The sequence below is a fragment of the Eriocheir sinensis genome, chromosome 14 (assembly GCF_024679095.1).
Source record: "Eriocheir sinensis breed Jianghai 21 chromosome 14, ASM2467909v1, whole genome shotgun sequence".
Classification (NCBI taxonomy): domain Eukaryota; kingdom Metazoa; phylum Arthropoda; class Malacostraca; order Decapoda; family Varunidae; genus Eriocheir; species Eriocheir sinensis.
Genome location: NC_066522.1, coordinates 14,501,980 through 14,519,109, shown reverse-complemented (window position 1 = coordinate 14,519,109; position 17,130 = coordinate 14,501,980). Strand labels below are relative to the sequence as shown.

General features: G+C 43.4%; 1 protein-coding gene across 11 annotated transcripts; it reads left to right on the top strand.

The window, feature by feature from the left end:
* Positions 1-481: 481 nt before the first annotated feature.
* LOC126998531 (zinc finger protein 316-like) lies at positions 482-16,352 on the top strand. 11 transcript variants are annotated; one of them, XM_050860293.1, is made up of 4 exons: positions 482-714; positions 8,533-8,897; positions 9,093-9,989; positions 12,095-16,352. In XM_050860293.1, exons 2-4 carry the CDS (start codon positions 8,558-8,560, stop codon positions 12,763-12,765), a joined length of 1,908 nt encoding a protein of 635 aa, XP_050716250.1. In that variant the 5' UTR covers positions 482-714; positions 8,533-8,557; the 3' UTR covers positions 12,766-16,352. The 11 variants fall into 11 exon arrangements, with proteins under 11 accessions (XP_050716250.1, XP_050716247.1, XP_050716245.1 ...); XM_050860290.1 differs by adding an exon at positions 3,890-3,979 and having other exon boundaries at positions 8,533-9,989; XM_050860297.1 differs by lacking the exon at positions 8,533-8,897 and adding an exon at positions 3,890-3,979 and having other exon boundaries at positions 492-714.
* The last annotated feature ends 778 nt before the right edge of the window (positions 16,353-17,130 follow it).

The window sequence follows — 17,130 nt, the reverse complement described above, 5'->3', positions numbered from 1 at the left end:
ACATCATTATGTATAGTATTATCTTAATATTTAATCATTACTTCAAGTTTTGGTCACAAAATATAGAAAAAATGTACAAAACAGAAATAAAACTTAGAAATTGCAAAAAACAGGGGTGTGAAAAAATACATATAGGTCCAGGTTGAGTGGGACTTCGCTATATGTCCTTGTAAATGTGGCAGGATATAACGTTTTTTTAATCTTATAATTGATTATAACTTTTCTGCCTTCCAAATTAGAGTAAATACTAATCAGAAGCAAGTTTCATTGCAAAGATGTTTAATCAGGGATCACAATCTTATTAATCTACCAAGTTTTACGATATTAAAATATTGTTTTAAATTAAATACATAATATATGAATAACGTTGTACTCAAATGGGTGTAATTATTCAAATTATGTCACTATGCATTTAAAATTTCTGATGGGTTACTATAACAAGACAGTGCCCATGTTTTACTATGACCTATTGGTATCATTCTAGTGTAATATTGGAGCACATTATCTGCCGTGAATAAGGCCGTAATGCAGCCTGGACCAAGACGATGTAAAAAGTTCAAAGGCGGCGCCTGGTCCATTCCACGTTCCGCGCGGACAAAATCGCATCAGGGGGAGCGCTGGTGGCCGCTTTGTTTTTCGCGGAATATCCTAAAATGAGCAAAATTGCCCTTGATTCGTGCCAGATTTGCTGAGAGAGGTGACGCCGTTGTTGAGGTAAGTCACTGGGCCACGCTGGCAGCTCGGTGCATGCTTAGAAGTGCAATAATGAGAGAAATATGAAGTTGTAGTGAGGGGCTGGGGGTTGCGGGGTCCTGGGCGCCCATTTGGGAGGGTCGAGGTGGGGGTTTTTGTTTTGCCGCGGGAGAACCCGAGGCCCCGTGGCTCCAGTCCGGCCCTCACGCCCCTGCCCCGGCCCCTCGCCATGCCTGCGCCCCCACACCCTGCCGCGGCGGACAAATAGAGCCGGCCCGGAAGGAGAAAGAGGCGGGTGCGCGGATGATAGTCGTAGTTACGCAGCAACTAGAGGGGGACATGGCGACCCGGGCCCCCGCTGTAGTCACTTCCCGTTGAACCCCCCCCACATGTTACCTCCGTCGCGCTCCCGCCGCTCAGTTTGACCCACACAAGACACCCTGCCTCCCCCGGACGCACACACACACTCCCTCACCACCGGGACTGGGGCTCAGTGCACGCCGCTGGGACTCCCTCGCCACCTTTCTCTGTCATTTGTTTGAACTCGGCCCATGCAACGTGGAAGTTAATCGTTCGCTGGCGTGGTTTTCCGCCAACTTTTCCACGTGAATAACCGCGATATGCAAGCCTCTTAAGATTTTTCTCAACCGCAATAATTTGTTCCTAGTACATTATTACAGTACAAATTGTGTAAAAATTTTTTTTCCTCATCATTTGCCCAGTGGAACCCAAACCGAACCTTCTCACAGTAGAAGAAAACTTGCTTGAGGCAACAGAGGCAAGCGACTTTGGCATTTTTAAACCCTGAACAGTTAACTTAGACTGTGGACCGGTGTAGGAGTGAGTGTGAGTTGTGATATTCCCAAGTGCAGTGCGAGGAGGGTGAGCAGTGCCTCTTACCCTTGTGTTCATCGAAAGGCCAGCGGGGCAGATGGTAGAGGATCAGAGTGACGGCAGGCGAACCCCAGGCAAAGGTAGATCATGGTTAACATTCCTCCCTCAGGTGCCGCCGTGACCCGTTTTCTGACTGGAGCAGAACTTGGAATTTATCGTAGAGTGTGAGGTCAAGAAGCTTTAGGGTGTGTGCGTGTGTGTGTTTGTGACTAGTCAGGGCTCTTATTTGTCATAAAATATTCTAGGAAGAGTTCTTTCTCATACTCAATGAGGAGACCACTATCGCAAGACTTCGTTTTGTGCAGATGTAGCTCAACCCGTTATGTGGTTCAGTATTTCTTTAGTATGAATATATTAGTTTATTTTAGGATATTCATTTACTATTTTATTAGCTTTAGTTTTCTCTATGATCACATGTGGAGTCTCTGTGAGTTTTAAGTTTTTAATCCCTATTATTCCTTGACTTTTAATTTATTTTTTTATGTGCTGGGGCATTGCTGTTCTTACTGCAGCTACCCATTCCTCCTTCCCTCTGGTTCCTGCTTCGACCCTTCCCCACTCAAGTACTTCAGAATTTCGTTGTTGATACCTAAACAGAATGAACACGGTTCTGACCTGTAATACTGTTAGCTCAATCTTGTTTTTATACATTTCTTAGTATTTACAAAACAAATTTTAATATTACTAGCATCGTTATTTAGTGGTTGAGTAAAGTGATTTTAATGAACGGCCTAATAGCCATTATTGCACCAAGAATGCAGCTGATGATACTGATCATGTAAAATGCAAGGTTCAGTCAGTGTTACTGAGACTTGAGGACCAACCTTTTTTTTAATTGATGGCTGTGGTCTCATAATTCAGTCTGAGTGAAAAATAAAGATCAGAATCATCTAAAAGCTTTAAGATATTGAAATGTGAAAATGGTTACTTTTTATCATCATATCAAGAGAGGGTTGACAATATCTAGGCTGACTGAATATTTTTAACTTAGTTTTCTTAATATGAATTTGTATTCTATTATGAAAACTTGTGTTTTTTCCCCACACAGCTGTGTTGAATATAGTAGGATGTTAATTATGAAATTATTTCAAAGAAAGCATTTATCATAGCAGACTAACTAACCTAAAGCCTGCTAATCATAGTTAGTATCTTGCTGTGCAGGCAGCACATAGGGGCGCCAGTTAATAAATTGAGCAGTTGTAATACCTAAGATGTGCTGATAGAGCTGAGTGGCCTAGAATGCCTTCCTAGGGGCTATATATTATAATCTCTTGCTGATCAATTTGCAGTGGGTAAACTTACCTCTCTGTTCCGAACTGTTATCTATTAAGACCAGCCATCATTTATCAGACTTGTGGGAAATAGGTAATTCATACCAGATTAGGAAAATTATTGTTTAGGATGAAACTACACATATTCAAGTGCCCTCACTCCAGCCAAAGCAATTTTGCAAGTAGATAATGGTCTTTGCTTCCACCATGCACCTCTCAAGCTGTGCTATTAAGACATGGCATAATGCTCTGAAAACCCTTCACGCGCCTTAGCTGCCACCAAATGAAAGTTATTCATGTTCAGTAGTCATCCCACTGTTTCCCATCCCTGTTAGGTGTGATTTATTATTTTATTTTTATTAAGCTTTTGGTGTGGCTACTTGTGATACCTTGGAGTGTTCACTTTGTGTTTTCACACACACACAACCCTGCTGGATCCCGCCTTGGTGATGGTGGTGGCCTGTATTTCTTTCTGCTGGGTCCATGCACACCCATTCCCCCAACCCCATGTGGCCCCCATCACTGGGAGGTGGCATCCATGCCCTTTCATTGTGCTGGTGTCGATCCTGCCAGGCTCTGTCAGTGTTCTCCCAAGTCCCTGCCCTTTTAAACTTCCTTTTTATTTTTTATTTTGTGCTTGTATGTCTGCCTTAAAAAGTTCCTGTAATTTTCTGTGTATTCCTTTATTTTTAATGTGTTATTTTTTTCTTTTCAAACTCTTCAAAGTACAGATGTTATAGTTTAGAAGAAATACTGCAGGAGGACCAGCTAAACCTGTGCTAGAAAGATAAATCCCCATTGTGACCCTTGTGAGCGGAGTTTCTCAGTGGCTGGAAGTTCCCTCTTGTGTGAGGACAAAGTGTAGGACTCAATCATGATAAAATTAACACCATGTCCAGACCCCCTAAAAGCTGAGGTTGGATATGGTGAGAAATTTTGAATTTTATTCAAACTGTACTCCTTTTGATTTTCACTAAAGAAATAAAACTTGAGAAAACCAAAATTGCAACATTACCTTTTTACTTCAACAGAACTACCAGCCACCAATTGGCCTATAGCAAACCCCTTTATGGATTCGTCGGTGAAACATTCCCTCGACCACTATCAAAAGTCGTTCCAAGGTGTGTGTCCCGAGAGCGATTTGTTCTCCTGCTGTAGCTAGTGGAAGGGTGGGCGCTGGCTCCTCTCCCAGGCCTCTGAGCATAACACACACGTAGATGCTCTCTCTTATCTAACGATCATAGCTGGATGATTACACATTAACCACCTCGATTAACTCACCACCATGTCTGTTCAAGCCTGTCAGTTTCCCAGCCTTGGAGAATGACGATGCCTGATAATCTAGAAGTGTGTGCAAAGTGATGATGAAATGATCCATCATCACCCACCCCCTCTTTCCATGAAGTAATAATACTGACACTACTACTGCCACCACTGTCATTACACAGACATGATTGAATAGCTAAACACTTCTGTTTATTTATATTTTTTATTGTTATTTTGCTCTCCATTTCCCCCATCACCACATCCTCATGATTGTCAGCATCTTGAAAATAACCCCACCCACCCCTCCCTCCCTCCCTCCTGAGCAAGCAAGCTCCTGTTGTTAGTTGACCTAAAACTTAACATCTTCATTTTTATGTTGCATGGGACCACTCCTTGGCTTTGGCTTTTATACCCCACTTTCTTCCTCCAGCCCCTGTCTTTGGATTTTACCTGTGATGTTTCTTCCCAAATCCTTATTTTGCCCAGTCACCTTCATTCTTATAATATTTTGCTGTCTACCCCTTTTTTGTGCCAAATAAAGTTTCATTGTGTTGTTTTAATCCCCTTGTGTTTGTGTGTGTGTGTGTGGGTGTATGTGTGTGGGTGTGCAGTCTCCAGCTCAGCAAGTCATAGGTAGTAATGATGCACATTTCCTGCACTGAACAAGTCTGGCGAAGTGAGGGAAGGAACAAGTTTCACGTGGCTTGGCTCAGTCGTTCGTCAGACACTTTTTGTCACCTCTTTGTGCCCCTGCAAAGTGAGGCAAAGTCCCAATTTAGACCAGATAAAGTTCTTAAATTTAAGTATTGATGGAAAAGTAGGTGGAATAAGGTGATTATTGGTGTGGTGACTCAGAGTGACAGCCTGGCCAGTATTGATTGTCTCCACCCTCTGGCAGGCTACACTCACTACACCTTCATGTAGAAATAATCTGCACTTTACCTGGGAGTGTGAGGTGGCTCTGAAACGGACTGCTTAAGTCATTTGTACCGTGGAAACTGTTGACAAAAGGATACTTGTTTTTTCCTAAATTTGTGCAACTGGGTGACCAGGGGTAATTATTCACTTTCCCTCCCCCTTCCCTTTCTCTCTTTCTATCTCACCTTTTATCTCTTCCCCTATCCTTCCTTCCTGCCTCCCTCTCACCCCCCCCCCCTTTTTGAGCATTCCCCCATCTCATTTCTCCTCACTCCCCCTTGTCATCATTCACCCTCTCCCCTGCCAACCTTGCATTTCTGGCCCCACCTCTCTGTGCATCTCCCTCCCTTCTTCCCTTCTTTCACAACCCTCCTTCCCTTCCTCTCTTTTCTTATAATTGTTTCCAGGCTTTCCTCCAGCCCCTTGCTATTTTTCACTCCTGGCAGAGCACCCCTCCAAATCCTTCTCTCTCACTCAGGTATCCTCCTCCTCCTGTGTTTCTCTCTCTCTCTCTCTCTCTCTCTCTCTCTCTCTCTCTCTCTCTCTCTCTCTCTCTCTCTCTCTCTCTCTCTCTCTGTCTCTCTCTCTCTCTCTCTCTCTCTCTCTCTCTCTCTCTCTCTCTCTCTCTCTCTCTCTCTCTCTCTCTCTCTCTCTCTCTCTCTCGCTCTCTCTCTCTCTCTCTCTCTCTCTCTCTCTCTCTCTCTCTCTCTCTCTCTCTCTCTCTCTCTCTCTCTCTCTCTCTCTCTCTCTCTCTCTCTCTCTCTCTCTCTCTCTCTCTCTCTCTCTCTCATGTCATCATTTCTCCCCCACACTGCCTAGAACAGAACACATGCACTCACTCAGTATCTTGACTTCAATTCTTGGTTGGATTCATCTCTCTCTCTCTCTCTCTCTCTCTCTCTCTCTCTCTCTCTCTCTCTCTCTCTCTCTCTCTCTCTCTCTCTCTCTCTCTCTCTCACACACACACTGTATTTTGCCCTAGACTTCCTTCCATTGGCTGGTCTGGCATCTAATCTCTCCCTCATTTTTCCTAGGTCACTCTCTCTCCCTCTTAGCTTCTCCCTTGCTTCTCTCCCCCCTTGATTACTCTCACCCCAGTCATCCCTCTCCCTCCTTTGTCACCCCAGCTCTCCCCTTCCCCTCCCAGATTAATTTATCCCTCTTCCCCTCCTAGTTCACCCCCTCTCTCTCCCCCCCCCTTCCTCTCTCTCTCCTCCAGCACTCCTTCTTTGCCACTCCTTTCCTCCCTGAACCCTCTCCCCCCCCCCCCTCCAATTATAACTTAACCCTTCTCTACTCTCAGCTATTCAGCCCCTTTTCCCTCCCTAACCCTCCCTGCCTCCCCCCTTCCTCATCATCCTTGTTGCCCTTCTCTTTCACCCTCTTTCCTTGCCTCCCTCCCCTCCCATGGACATACAAACCCTCCCTTCTTATCCCCTTGTCCCTCTCTCCCCCCCCCCCCTCCCTCTGTCCTTCCTTACATCTTTCCCTTGCTCTTCTTCTCCCTCCTACTCTCTCCCTGTCCGACCATCATTCCCCTTCTGTACCCAAAATCTTGTCTGTCCCTCTATCATTCCCACATTCCCATCTCACTTCCATCCTTTTTACTTTAGCGTTGTATCCTCGGTTCTTCCCCCTTTGTATCGCTCCCTTCGCCTTCCCTCCTCTGTCCGTCAATGCCGTTCTTCATCTGACCTTATTTCTGTCTCTTTTTGCTCTTCTTTTTTCCTCATCTCATTTTGCTCTTCTTTTTTCCTCATCTCATTTTGCTCTTGGAGTTTCTTCCTTTTGTGTTCTTCCTTTTAAAGTTTCCTGTTCATTATTTGCTTGCTTCCCCCTTCTCCGTCTCTTTTTCTTCTATTTTTTCTTTTCTTCCTCTCCTCCCTCACCACCCTTCTTACACACACACTAACCCCATCCTCGTTTTCTTAAATCTCTTCCCCCTCTGTTGCTACTATTTTCTTTCCATTATCCATTTATTCCTGCTCCCTTGCCATGCAGTGCTCCTCTCCTTGCCCTTCTTCCTCTCCCTCGCTCTCCCTTAATGCGACTCCAGCCCTCTCCCTTCTTACCGTCCCCTTACCCTATCTCCCTAATGATCTCTTCCTTCCTTGCCTCTCCCTGTGTCTCTCCCCTTTCCTCAATATTCTTCCCCTCTCCCTCCTCAAGCTTCCTTCCCCTATCCTCCCCAACTTTTGCCTTCACTCCCCTCTTGCGTCCCCCTCCTACTCAACCTTCCCCTTCACCTCCCCAACTTTTCTCTTCACTCCCCTCTTTCCTCTCTCTGTCTCTTCTCCCTCCTTCCCCTCACCCTCACCCTCTGCTTTGCTTTTATATTTCAAGTCTGGATGTGAGAGATTATGAAGGTGTCCAGGAACCACCAAGTGCTGCAGGGCTGGCAACACTGCTGGCTGGCTGCTTCACTTCTTGGTCTGGTCATGGTTATGTTCGCTTTGAGACTCAGGTATACATGCTACTCCACTTTCAAACCAACAGTTTCCTTACACACACACACACACACACACACACACACACACAGAGTTAGGAGATGAGAAGAGTTGCAGCATTGGACACCATAAGGAGGTGTCTTTTTTTCCCCTCATCTGACTTTTCTCAGCTGAGACTTCCTAAAAGCTGAATTTAAGGAAGAATCAAAGCCTCCAGGAAGTTTCTGTCCCGGTGGGTGGGTGGGTGAGTGTGGAGAGCAGAGCACCAGCAGCCTGGACCCTTCACATTTACATGAGTGCCCCACCCTCTCCCATCCCACCCCAGAACAGGTGCTGCCCAAGACTTGTTCAAGTGCTCTTAATGTGTGTTGTTAATACCTTTTTGGGCCACCTTACTCTGAATCATACTATATTATTAGAGTAAGTTAATGTTTAGTCTTTAATAAAGTAAGATGAAAAATTCAATCTTGATTAAATTTTAATCTAAATAAGTTTGTTGGCCCTTGTGTGTTCTCACTTCTGTAAGATTCCTTTGGCATGTAGTACATATAAGTGAAGGAGGACATTGCATGGACTTGTATTTAGTAATCTGCATGTTTGAGATTTTTAGACCATTTGTATGTGCATGGCTGCTTTTTTTTTCTTTGCTTACATACAATTTGCATAAATCTTTTGTTTTTTATTCCAGAAAAGAAGGAAAGAAATATTGTTTCTTCAGTATTATGCTATGCTACTAGCATGGCTTCCACTTTGCTGTGACACTGACCGCTGGGAAAGGCAATGTGATATCGCGTCGATGCTGTTGAAGCTAACGAGGATGGGAGGGAAACAGAAAGGGTGGGCGCTAGATATGAACTAGGGAGAGGAGGAGGAAAGAACGAGGGGAAGGGAGCATCAAACAGAGGGGCAGCTACCTCAGTGCTACACTAACCTAGAGAGACGGCTAGGGATCAGTGGTGGAGGTGAGGTGTTGGTGCAAGCGCTGGCCCCCAGTGCTCTCCTAGCATTCTCTGGGTGGGCCTGACACCCTCCCTCTATTGCAGGTGTGTAGGCATAAAGGTGCCAGCCATGGACTTCACAATGAACATGATCGACAATGGTCGGGGCATACCTGCGACCCAGGCAGCTGCGGTGGCTGCCATGGGTGGTCAGGTGACCTACCAGGCTCATGCTGTGAATGTCACCCCCACAGTGAGCCAACAGCAACCACAACAACAACAGCAGCCACCGCCCCCACCACAACAGCAGCAGCCACAACCTCGGGGCGGCATGCATGAGGGTGATGGTGGGGCGGGGCTGCCGGGGGAGGGCAAGGTGCAGGAGCTGACCAAGGATGACTCCCAGGGAGCCTTCACGCCCCCGCCCAGGGTGTCGTCCGTGGCGTCGCATGAGAGTCGCGTCGAGAAGGGTACTGATACCACAGACTTTGAACCACTCATTAAGGTTGAGATTAGGGGGGGGATACCAGGGATCAACACTGGCGACAAGGACAAGAACAGTATCGTTCAGTTACACTTCAACAGTGTCAACGAGGTGTTGCATTATTTTTCCCAGCGGTCAGTACCACAGCACATTGATGCCTTCAATCTTCTCACCAACCCAGACCTGGTGCGCAATATCAACCCCGACCTGGTGCGCAACCACTTCCTGTACGTGCCCAACCCTCAGGAGGGGGTACGGGTGGCATCCAACGGTTACAGTTCGGGCGGATCCAACTCTGCCCAAACCCCTCCTACCCAAGGAGGGCCGACCACGTCACCGGTGGTGGTGAAGCAGGACACCAGCAGCGGCGGTGGCGGCGGCTACAGTAAGCAGGGAGAGCGACGGCGCGACTCCGGGCATAGTAACCTGCCACCAGGCACCATCATACCCAGGCCAGGAGTTGACACTTCTGGGGCATCCTTTGTTTGTTGGATTTGTGGCCTAGACATGCAGAAGTCATTACAGTTTGAGGAACACATGGTGGACCAGCACAGTGTGGATAAGCCATACAGATGCGACGACTGTGGGGTCACCTTCAAGCGGAAGGCACACCTGGACCGTCACCGCAGGATTCACTTGCCCACGCGGCCTTATCAATGTGCCGTGTGTGGCAAGGGATTCACTCGCAATGAACATGTGCGTCGCCACTCCTTCACCCACTCTGGGGAGAAGCCTTACCACTGCCCCACCTGCAACAAGACATTTTCTCGGCGGGAGCATCTGACCAAACATCTTCTGAGCCACACCAAGCCTCCGGGCCCTCACAGCCCCCCACCCGGCGGCCACCCGCACACACCAGGTGAGTATGAGTACATGACATCACCTGCGGACTCACCCAACCCCCCGCAGCCACAGCTGGGGTCAGCCTCTGCCGCTGCAGCCATCTCTCTTAGCGGAGCTGCCCAGATACCATCCAGCTTGCTGCATGCAGCTGTGCCACAGCTGCTGCCGCCTTCCACCAACACTATTATCAAGCACTCGCAGCCGCACCACCACTTGGCTGCCCACCACTCCCCAGGTACCACTCCCTGCACCACGACTCACCACGACCCTCACCGGCCATTATTGTCACCATCACCCCCTCATCTCTCCCACACCCATCACTCATCAGCCTAGCCTTGAGAGTCTTATGTCATAGCTCAAATAAAATTGTAGTGGTAAAATGTAAGGCATTCATGAGGGAGTAGTGTAGATGGCAGCTTCTGTAGCTCTGTAACATCATCTTCCACTCAAGTAATTCTCATGTGTTTTAGTCCTTCAGCTAACTACTTCCAGTAATTTTCATGCATTGTAGCCCTTCAACTAACCCAACTAACACACCGAAATGTCACGGCCCTTAAGTGTGTGGAGCGCACCTGACCAGGAGAGTGCAGGTATGTCCCCTAGAGACTCTTAGTCACACTCAGCCTCGAGAACACAAGTATGGAGAGGCAGTAATGACACTGAAAACTTTGCACCACCTATGACTAAGAGTCTTCAAGATGTTTGTTGTTTAGACCAGCAATGTTAAAGGGTTGTGTCCCCTCTTCTCCAGATTTTCAAACTTCTAAAATTGAGAAGAATGTCTTTAAAGCACCTTATATATATATATATATATATATATATATATATATATATATATATATATATATATATATATATATATATATATATATATATATATATATATATATATATATATATATATTACACATTTAAATTATCTGAATATTATGAATGTTGAACAAGTTCCCTTTATCATTGCAAAAATGTTAAGATCTGTTGTCATAGAAGTGAGACATGTAGTGTAGAAGGTAAGGAAGATGTACTTTTTATCTCTTGATTCTTGTTATTATTTGAGCCCCTGTCTGGTGTCACTGTTATGGTGGACAGGGAACCATACTCTTGAGTGTCCTGGATTGATCTTTTGACAGTACTGATTGTGTACCTTAGGAATACCCCCTCCCCACTCCCACCTGACCCCTCCCCATCCCTAACCACAACTTCTGATGACATGTTTTGACTTAAGCATTTATGAATAACCTGATGGTATTATTTTGTTTAAATATCATAATATAAAAGATTGTTATGGACAGGAAAAGGAATCTATCAATCCAAAATTAATGAAAAATATTTGCTTCTATTTAGGAGGATGTTGCTAGGTAAATGCTTTGCCTTCTGACTAGTGTTTCACATGGCTCTGGGTTTATTGATTGTCTTGGGGCCTAGTTCAGCCTAGACCACAGCCAAGATTGTGTGTATACAGTCTATATGAAGTAACTCCCTTCCTCATTCTCACTGGCCTGACCACTAAAGACCCCAATATCAGATAAATAATATTTTCATTTTGATCATAGAAAACTTTATGTTGTGTCAAATCAACAACAAAAAAATCCTCAACAAAGAAGCTCCAGTGGTCCTCTGAAGTATAGAGCCGTTGTTTAAGTGTTTTAATTGAATCTGGGGAAAAATGGCCATTAAATGTGATACTTAGTTAATTTGATATTGAAGACTTGAGACCCTTTTCATCTATGGTGAGGATGATTTGCATGGTTAATAGTGATACTGTTCAATGTCAAGATTATTGATTGACTGGCTAACATTTAAGGTTTTTATTATTACCTTTATTGGACTCATGCATGACTAAATTTCACAATGTAGTCTTCATAGATGACAGTAGCCAGTAAGATGTTGTGTGATGGCATGACAAGTAGCTAACTGATGTTGTAGATCACAAATTTCATTCAAATGATGATGTTGCATATATTAAACAAAGTGATATACAGTGTTATGATTGTGAAAATATTGAGTACCACAGCTGTGAGATATTGTTCTAAATGTTAATAATCTTGGAATTATTGTGAAATTCATATTTATTGTGACATGCTAAATATTTTTTGGGGCTGGGCTGTTTTAATAACTTAGAATACTTTAGTTAGTTATAGAATGTTGCTGATATTATTATGTTAATGACTGATTATTATCTCTTCATTAAGCAACTTTAAACCAAGGAAGTACGTATTAAATATGCCAGTGATGTATAAATAATAAATTACTTGTCACCAAACTTACCATTATTTGGTTACCTCCTGTGAACCTCACCTGCTGACTACACTAAGACCGTAACCTTTATGACGTTGACAGGCCTGGCAACGACCCTGCTGCTGCAGACCACCGACCAGAGCGGGAGGATTGTGACCATCAACCCACCAGGGGGTAGTGGTATTGCCACCCCTGTGGTTACCACCTCCTCCACCAGTCACCACTCGGGACAGGGCAGCGGAGGTCATGGTGGAGGTAGCAGCTCTGGGGGTTCTACAAGGGGCCTCAACCACAATGGTGAGCCTGTGCCACGACCCTACCAGTGTGGGGTGTGTGGCAAGTCCTTCATCCGCAACGAGCACCTGCGGCGCCATGTTTTGACTCACTCGGGGGAGAAGCCCCATGCCTGTGTCACATGTGGGAAGGCCTTCTCCCGCCGTGAGCACCTGACCAAGCACATGCGCTCTCACATCAAAGTTAATGCTGCTTCAGGATCTGGCCAGTCCAGCTCCCAGCCAAGCCACTCCATTCAAGTAGCTGGAGTTTCAAGTGTAGCTACACCCCAGCCTGCTCCAGCTGTGGTCCAAACTGCCACAGTCTCTCTGCCAACACCCACTGTGGTGGCAAGCAGCAATGCCCATCAGCAGCCTCCACCCCATGGCGTAACGCATACGGTGGCTGGCTCCCACGGAACACCTGTGGCCCATGCAGCCCACTTGCCACCGGGGACCCATTATCTCCCCATGTTTGGACTTCTGGCTGAAGTGGTGTGAGCCCCAACCCCACTCGATCCCCTGTAGCACACTGATGCCGGCAGCACGGGCACCTCCCTGTGTTCTGACCCCTCACCACCACACAACTCATACTTACACAGAGATGGTGCTTGGCCCAGTGACACATGGCTCATCAGGCCAATGCTGCCTGGCTGGGCCATGTGTGGTGCTGAATGATGCAAGCTGTAGATAATGTTGTGCCATGATCTCCCTGTAGCTGTGACCACTAGAGTTTCTCTCTTTGTTGTTGCTACTAGCCAGGTGGCGGGCCCAGCACTAGGTACGTGTCATCGTCCACTGTCTGACCCTAATCACATTCCAAGCCATATATAGGTGTCTCTTTGGCTACATTAAATAGGGGAAATTTCCTTGGCTATATATGAGGTGTTAGTTAAACACCCATGATATGTAAATTTTTAAAAGAAATTTATGCACTCCTATGTACTTAGAATAATTGTAAACTGATTAGGAGTTATTATACTAGAATTTATTTGGGAATTTGTTTATGCACCTGCCAAAGCATGGAAGTTGGATCCCAAGGGACAGCAGTCAAGTTATCCCTTAAGTGACGAGGCAGCTCTCAATGTGGCAGCCACACCCAATCCCCCCATACCCCCACTTTTAGTTTTGTTTTTTCCTTATACTTTGTATGAGGACTTTATATTTAGAACCAGACTTTTTTGCGCATTAGACCATGTTGATGTGTTTATTGTTTTCTCTTTCTTTATAGTATAAAATGTAAAGAAGTACCTTTTAATTGTATTTAAAGTGAAAGAACTAATTATTTTAAGAGCTTTCTTCACTTGCTTATGGTAGATATTCAGAAGGTAGCATTTCCTACCAGATACGAAGCTTTGTGTTAGTTCCCTCTGCAATGAAGAGGAAAACATAAGAGATTATTTCACTGTCCAAAGTTATCAGTCCTGATCATAGTGTGGAGACTCTTGATGTCAGTTCCATGGCATCACTTGGGAATCTGCTTTTATACATTATATCTTTTTTTTGTTTGTATGATTATTTATATTAAAACAGGCAACAATTTTTTTTCCCTCCTACCAAGATAATTGAAATGTTTCCTGTATCTAAAGGTGCTCAAATATATGATAACTTTGGATCTGATAAGTTATGGTTAAGATTAAAAGGAGATCTGAACTTTTATCTCTTAAATTAAAGTCAAGTTTATGGCAATCATGGTTGTTTTTAGTAATCAGACTCTAGGGGATTCATTTGTTATTCACGTGGTGTTTGATATTATTTTGGGTATAATATTTATTCAAGCAACAGTTTTTACTTGTCACTTAATAATTATGGTTTTGATTGTGCTCTTCTTTGGATTTGATCTTGCCAGCAGTAGGCCAAGATTTTTGCCCTGCCTGTACAGACTTTTCATTGCTATTGCCAACATTCTTGGATTAATTTTAAAATAAGTTGCATTATGGATGTATTTGGTGGAAGCGGCATTGTTTTTGTATCATCAGAGGACTCTTTTGTAGTCACTCGACTGTCTCATATTCCTTCGACTTTTTATTCTTTGCTCATTTCAAATTATCAGAACTGGTAAACTTAAATTGACCTCCTTCAGTATGAAGTAAATAAATCAATCATTCACATTAACAAGGCACTATACTGACTGCACAACACAGGCAGGTCACCTGACAGCTAAAGGATGAGAGAATAATACTTTACGTTTTCTTACTGAAGGCAAGGAACACTTGCAAGAAATGTTCCTACTGCTATGCCTGTGAAATATTAAGCACAGTGCTAGTGAGCTTCTAAAGACATTATTGTTATGCCTGTGAAGTTTTCTTTCAGCACAGGGCTAGGGAGCTTCATCTGTAAGACATTTTATTGTAATTTAATATTTTAATTGATTTGCGGTACACATGCACACATCTCCCTTTGTCTAGTACATATAACTTAAAATGGTAGAGGTTGAAGACTTAAGTTTGTAACCCTTGACATGTGTAAGCCTTTGTTTTTATTCTTTTTACTTCTCTACCACTGTGTATAGACCTGAGCCTTCCCTCAGATGCTTTAAGAAATACCCTTCTATGCTAAATATTGTAACTTACCCCATGACAAAGTGAATACCCATCATAAGGTCCACTTCCAAGATCCATATTGTACAGTCTAAAGTGAAAAATATTTTTTCATTCTTGGTAAATTGACCTTGGGAAATTCTATGAAAAATCTTATGTACAGTGTAGGTGCTGTGGTGGCTGTGTGCTGCCGGTCATTACTGATGTCCACAGTATTTAATGTAGTTGGTGTGTTTGGCATCTGTTACCTTTACATTGATCTAAATAATCAATAGAGAGCTGTGTGTTAGTAGTTGTTCAGGAAACTTGTGAGGGGAGGCTACAGCTTATATCTGTTGTTCTATTTAAAGGAAGCTTCATTAAGTTCCTAACTAGTCCTTAGTGAACATTTCAGAAGTAAAACTGCCAACACTTCATGTATAAGTATAAAATAGGTTGTGACAATGTGAACACTTCTGCAGAGGGATTAATATTATGATCTGGGGCAGAAGTTACCTAGGCCTGAGGAGCTTATTGGAGTTTCCTAATCTTTCAATTCACAGCCTGTTGTTGGATCTGGCACATCTCCACTGCCAGAAATGCATGCCAGTTGCCAGATGACAGAGTTTAGTTTTTAGTTTGCTAGCCGTTGTCATGTACTCCTCTCATGAGGCTTCTTGAATGCATAATTTTTACTTGGAATTTGTGTGAAAGAGTACAAATTTTTGACCAAGTTGTTCGGTGTCATTTGCCTGGTTTGGACTGTTTTATGTAGACACACACACATATATATACATATATATATATTTAATATATATATTTTTCTTTTAATTATTATTAAAGTGTTCTGGAAATACCTGTCCCTTAGAGGGATGCAATGAACATAATTATTTAACATTTAATTTTCCCCGAGTTTCTTTACTTTTTTTTTTCTCTCCAACAACCATATACATGTATGATGTCAAAAGCAAGGAATCACATGTCTTGCATCTTGGTTACAGACAAAACCTTATTCTCACTATTAATCTTACGATGGGGTAATTGGAAATTCTGGGATGCAATCAGAAATCAAAATTCATCACCGTACATTCATAGGAGCTTATAGCAGAGTAAAGTTGTGCTGAGATCATGCAGATGTTAACAGTCCATAAGCCAATCCCTCCAGAGGTGTGATACAGTCAGAGATTTAGGGTCCCCAGGCAACTTGATTTGTTCTTCACTTCTTGAATTTCACCATTGTAAAAATGTTGTTTTCAAAATATGCACTGACTGCATCTAAAGTTTTAAATAAATTTAAGTACAGTTTGTCTTTAGCTTGGAAATGGAAGTGTGTAATCAGAGTATGTTTTTAATGATGTACATATAGACAGTAGTCACGAGTACACTAGATGTTCTTGTCGTCATGGATGTTTGTTTGAGGCTCCTGATCCCTGATTATATCACATTGACTTAGGCCTTGAGGTATTGAGTCACCACCAGTGTGAAGTTTTGCATATGAAATAATAAAAGACTAAAAGTAAACAAATTTTATTGTATTACTTTAAAAATTCAAATAAACTGAAAATAAAATACTTTTGTATCTCTTCTCCATATTGATCTGTGCTAGTGTTGTTTTAAAGTAAAAAAATTGAAGAAATTGTAATTGTATAATTCAGTGTAATGATTTATTTTTTAACAAATGTAGATGTCCTGTGTTCAGAATGTCTGACAAATGGTGGTATTTTTTATTTATATATATTTTACACTCATCTCCAGCATGTGTTGTTCCCCTCTATATGAAAAAAAAAGCAGCTTTTCCTATCAAGATACATGTGTAGATAAATAGACGTGCATACAAACACTAAGAAAGGTGGTGGAAGAGGGGAACTGAAAGAGGGATGGAGGAAGAGGGAAAGACAGAGGGTTGGGAGAGGGGAGAGAGATAAGTTTGTGAGGAGGAAGGGGAGGGGATGTAAAGAAGAGAGGGTTGGGCGAGGGTAGGCAGCAGCAAAGGGGTATTAGAGTGAAGGAAGAGAACCTGCAAGGCCGAGGGGAAGGGTGAGGGCTGCTCATAAGGGGACACGGATAGGGGACAGCAAGGTGGGATGGATGGTTGATGGATGGCAGCGCTGGGGGACAGACACACACACATACACACATTTCCTCTCTCACTCTCTCTTTCCCTCTCTCTTACAGTGGAAGTAAGGGAAGATTTTGTGTGTGTGTGTACATTTGATGTTTTATGTACAAATGTATATAGATATATGTATGTATGTATGTATGTACTACATATGTATGTATGTCCATATATATATATATATATATATATATATATATATATATATATATATATATATATATATATATA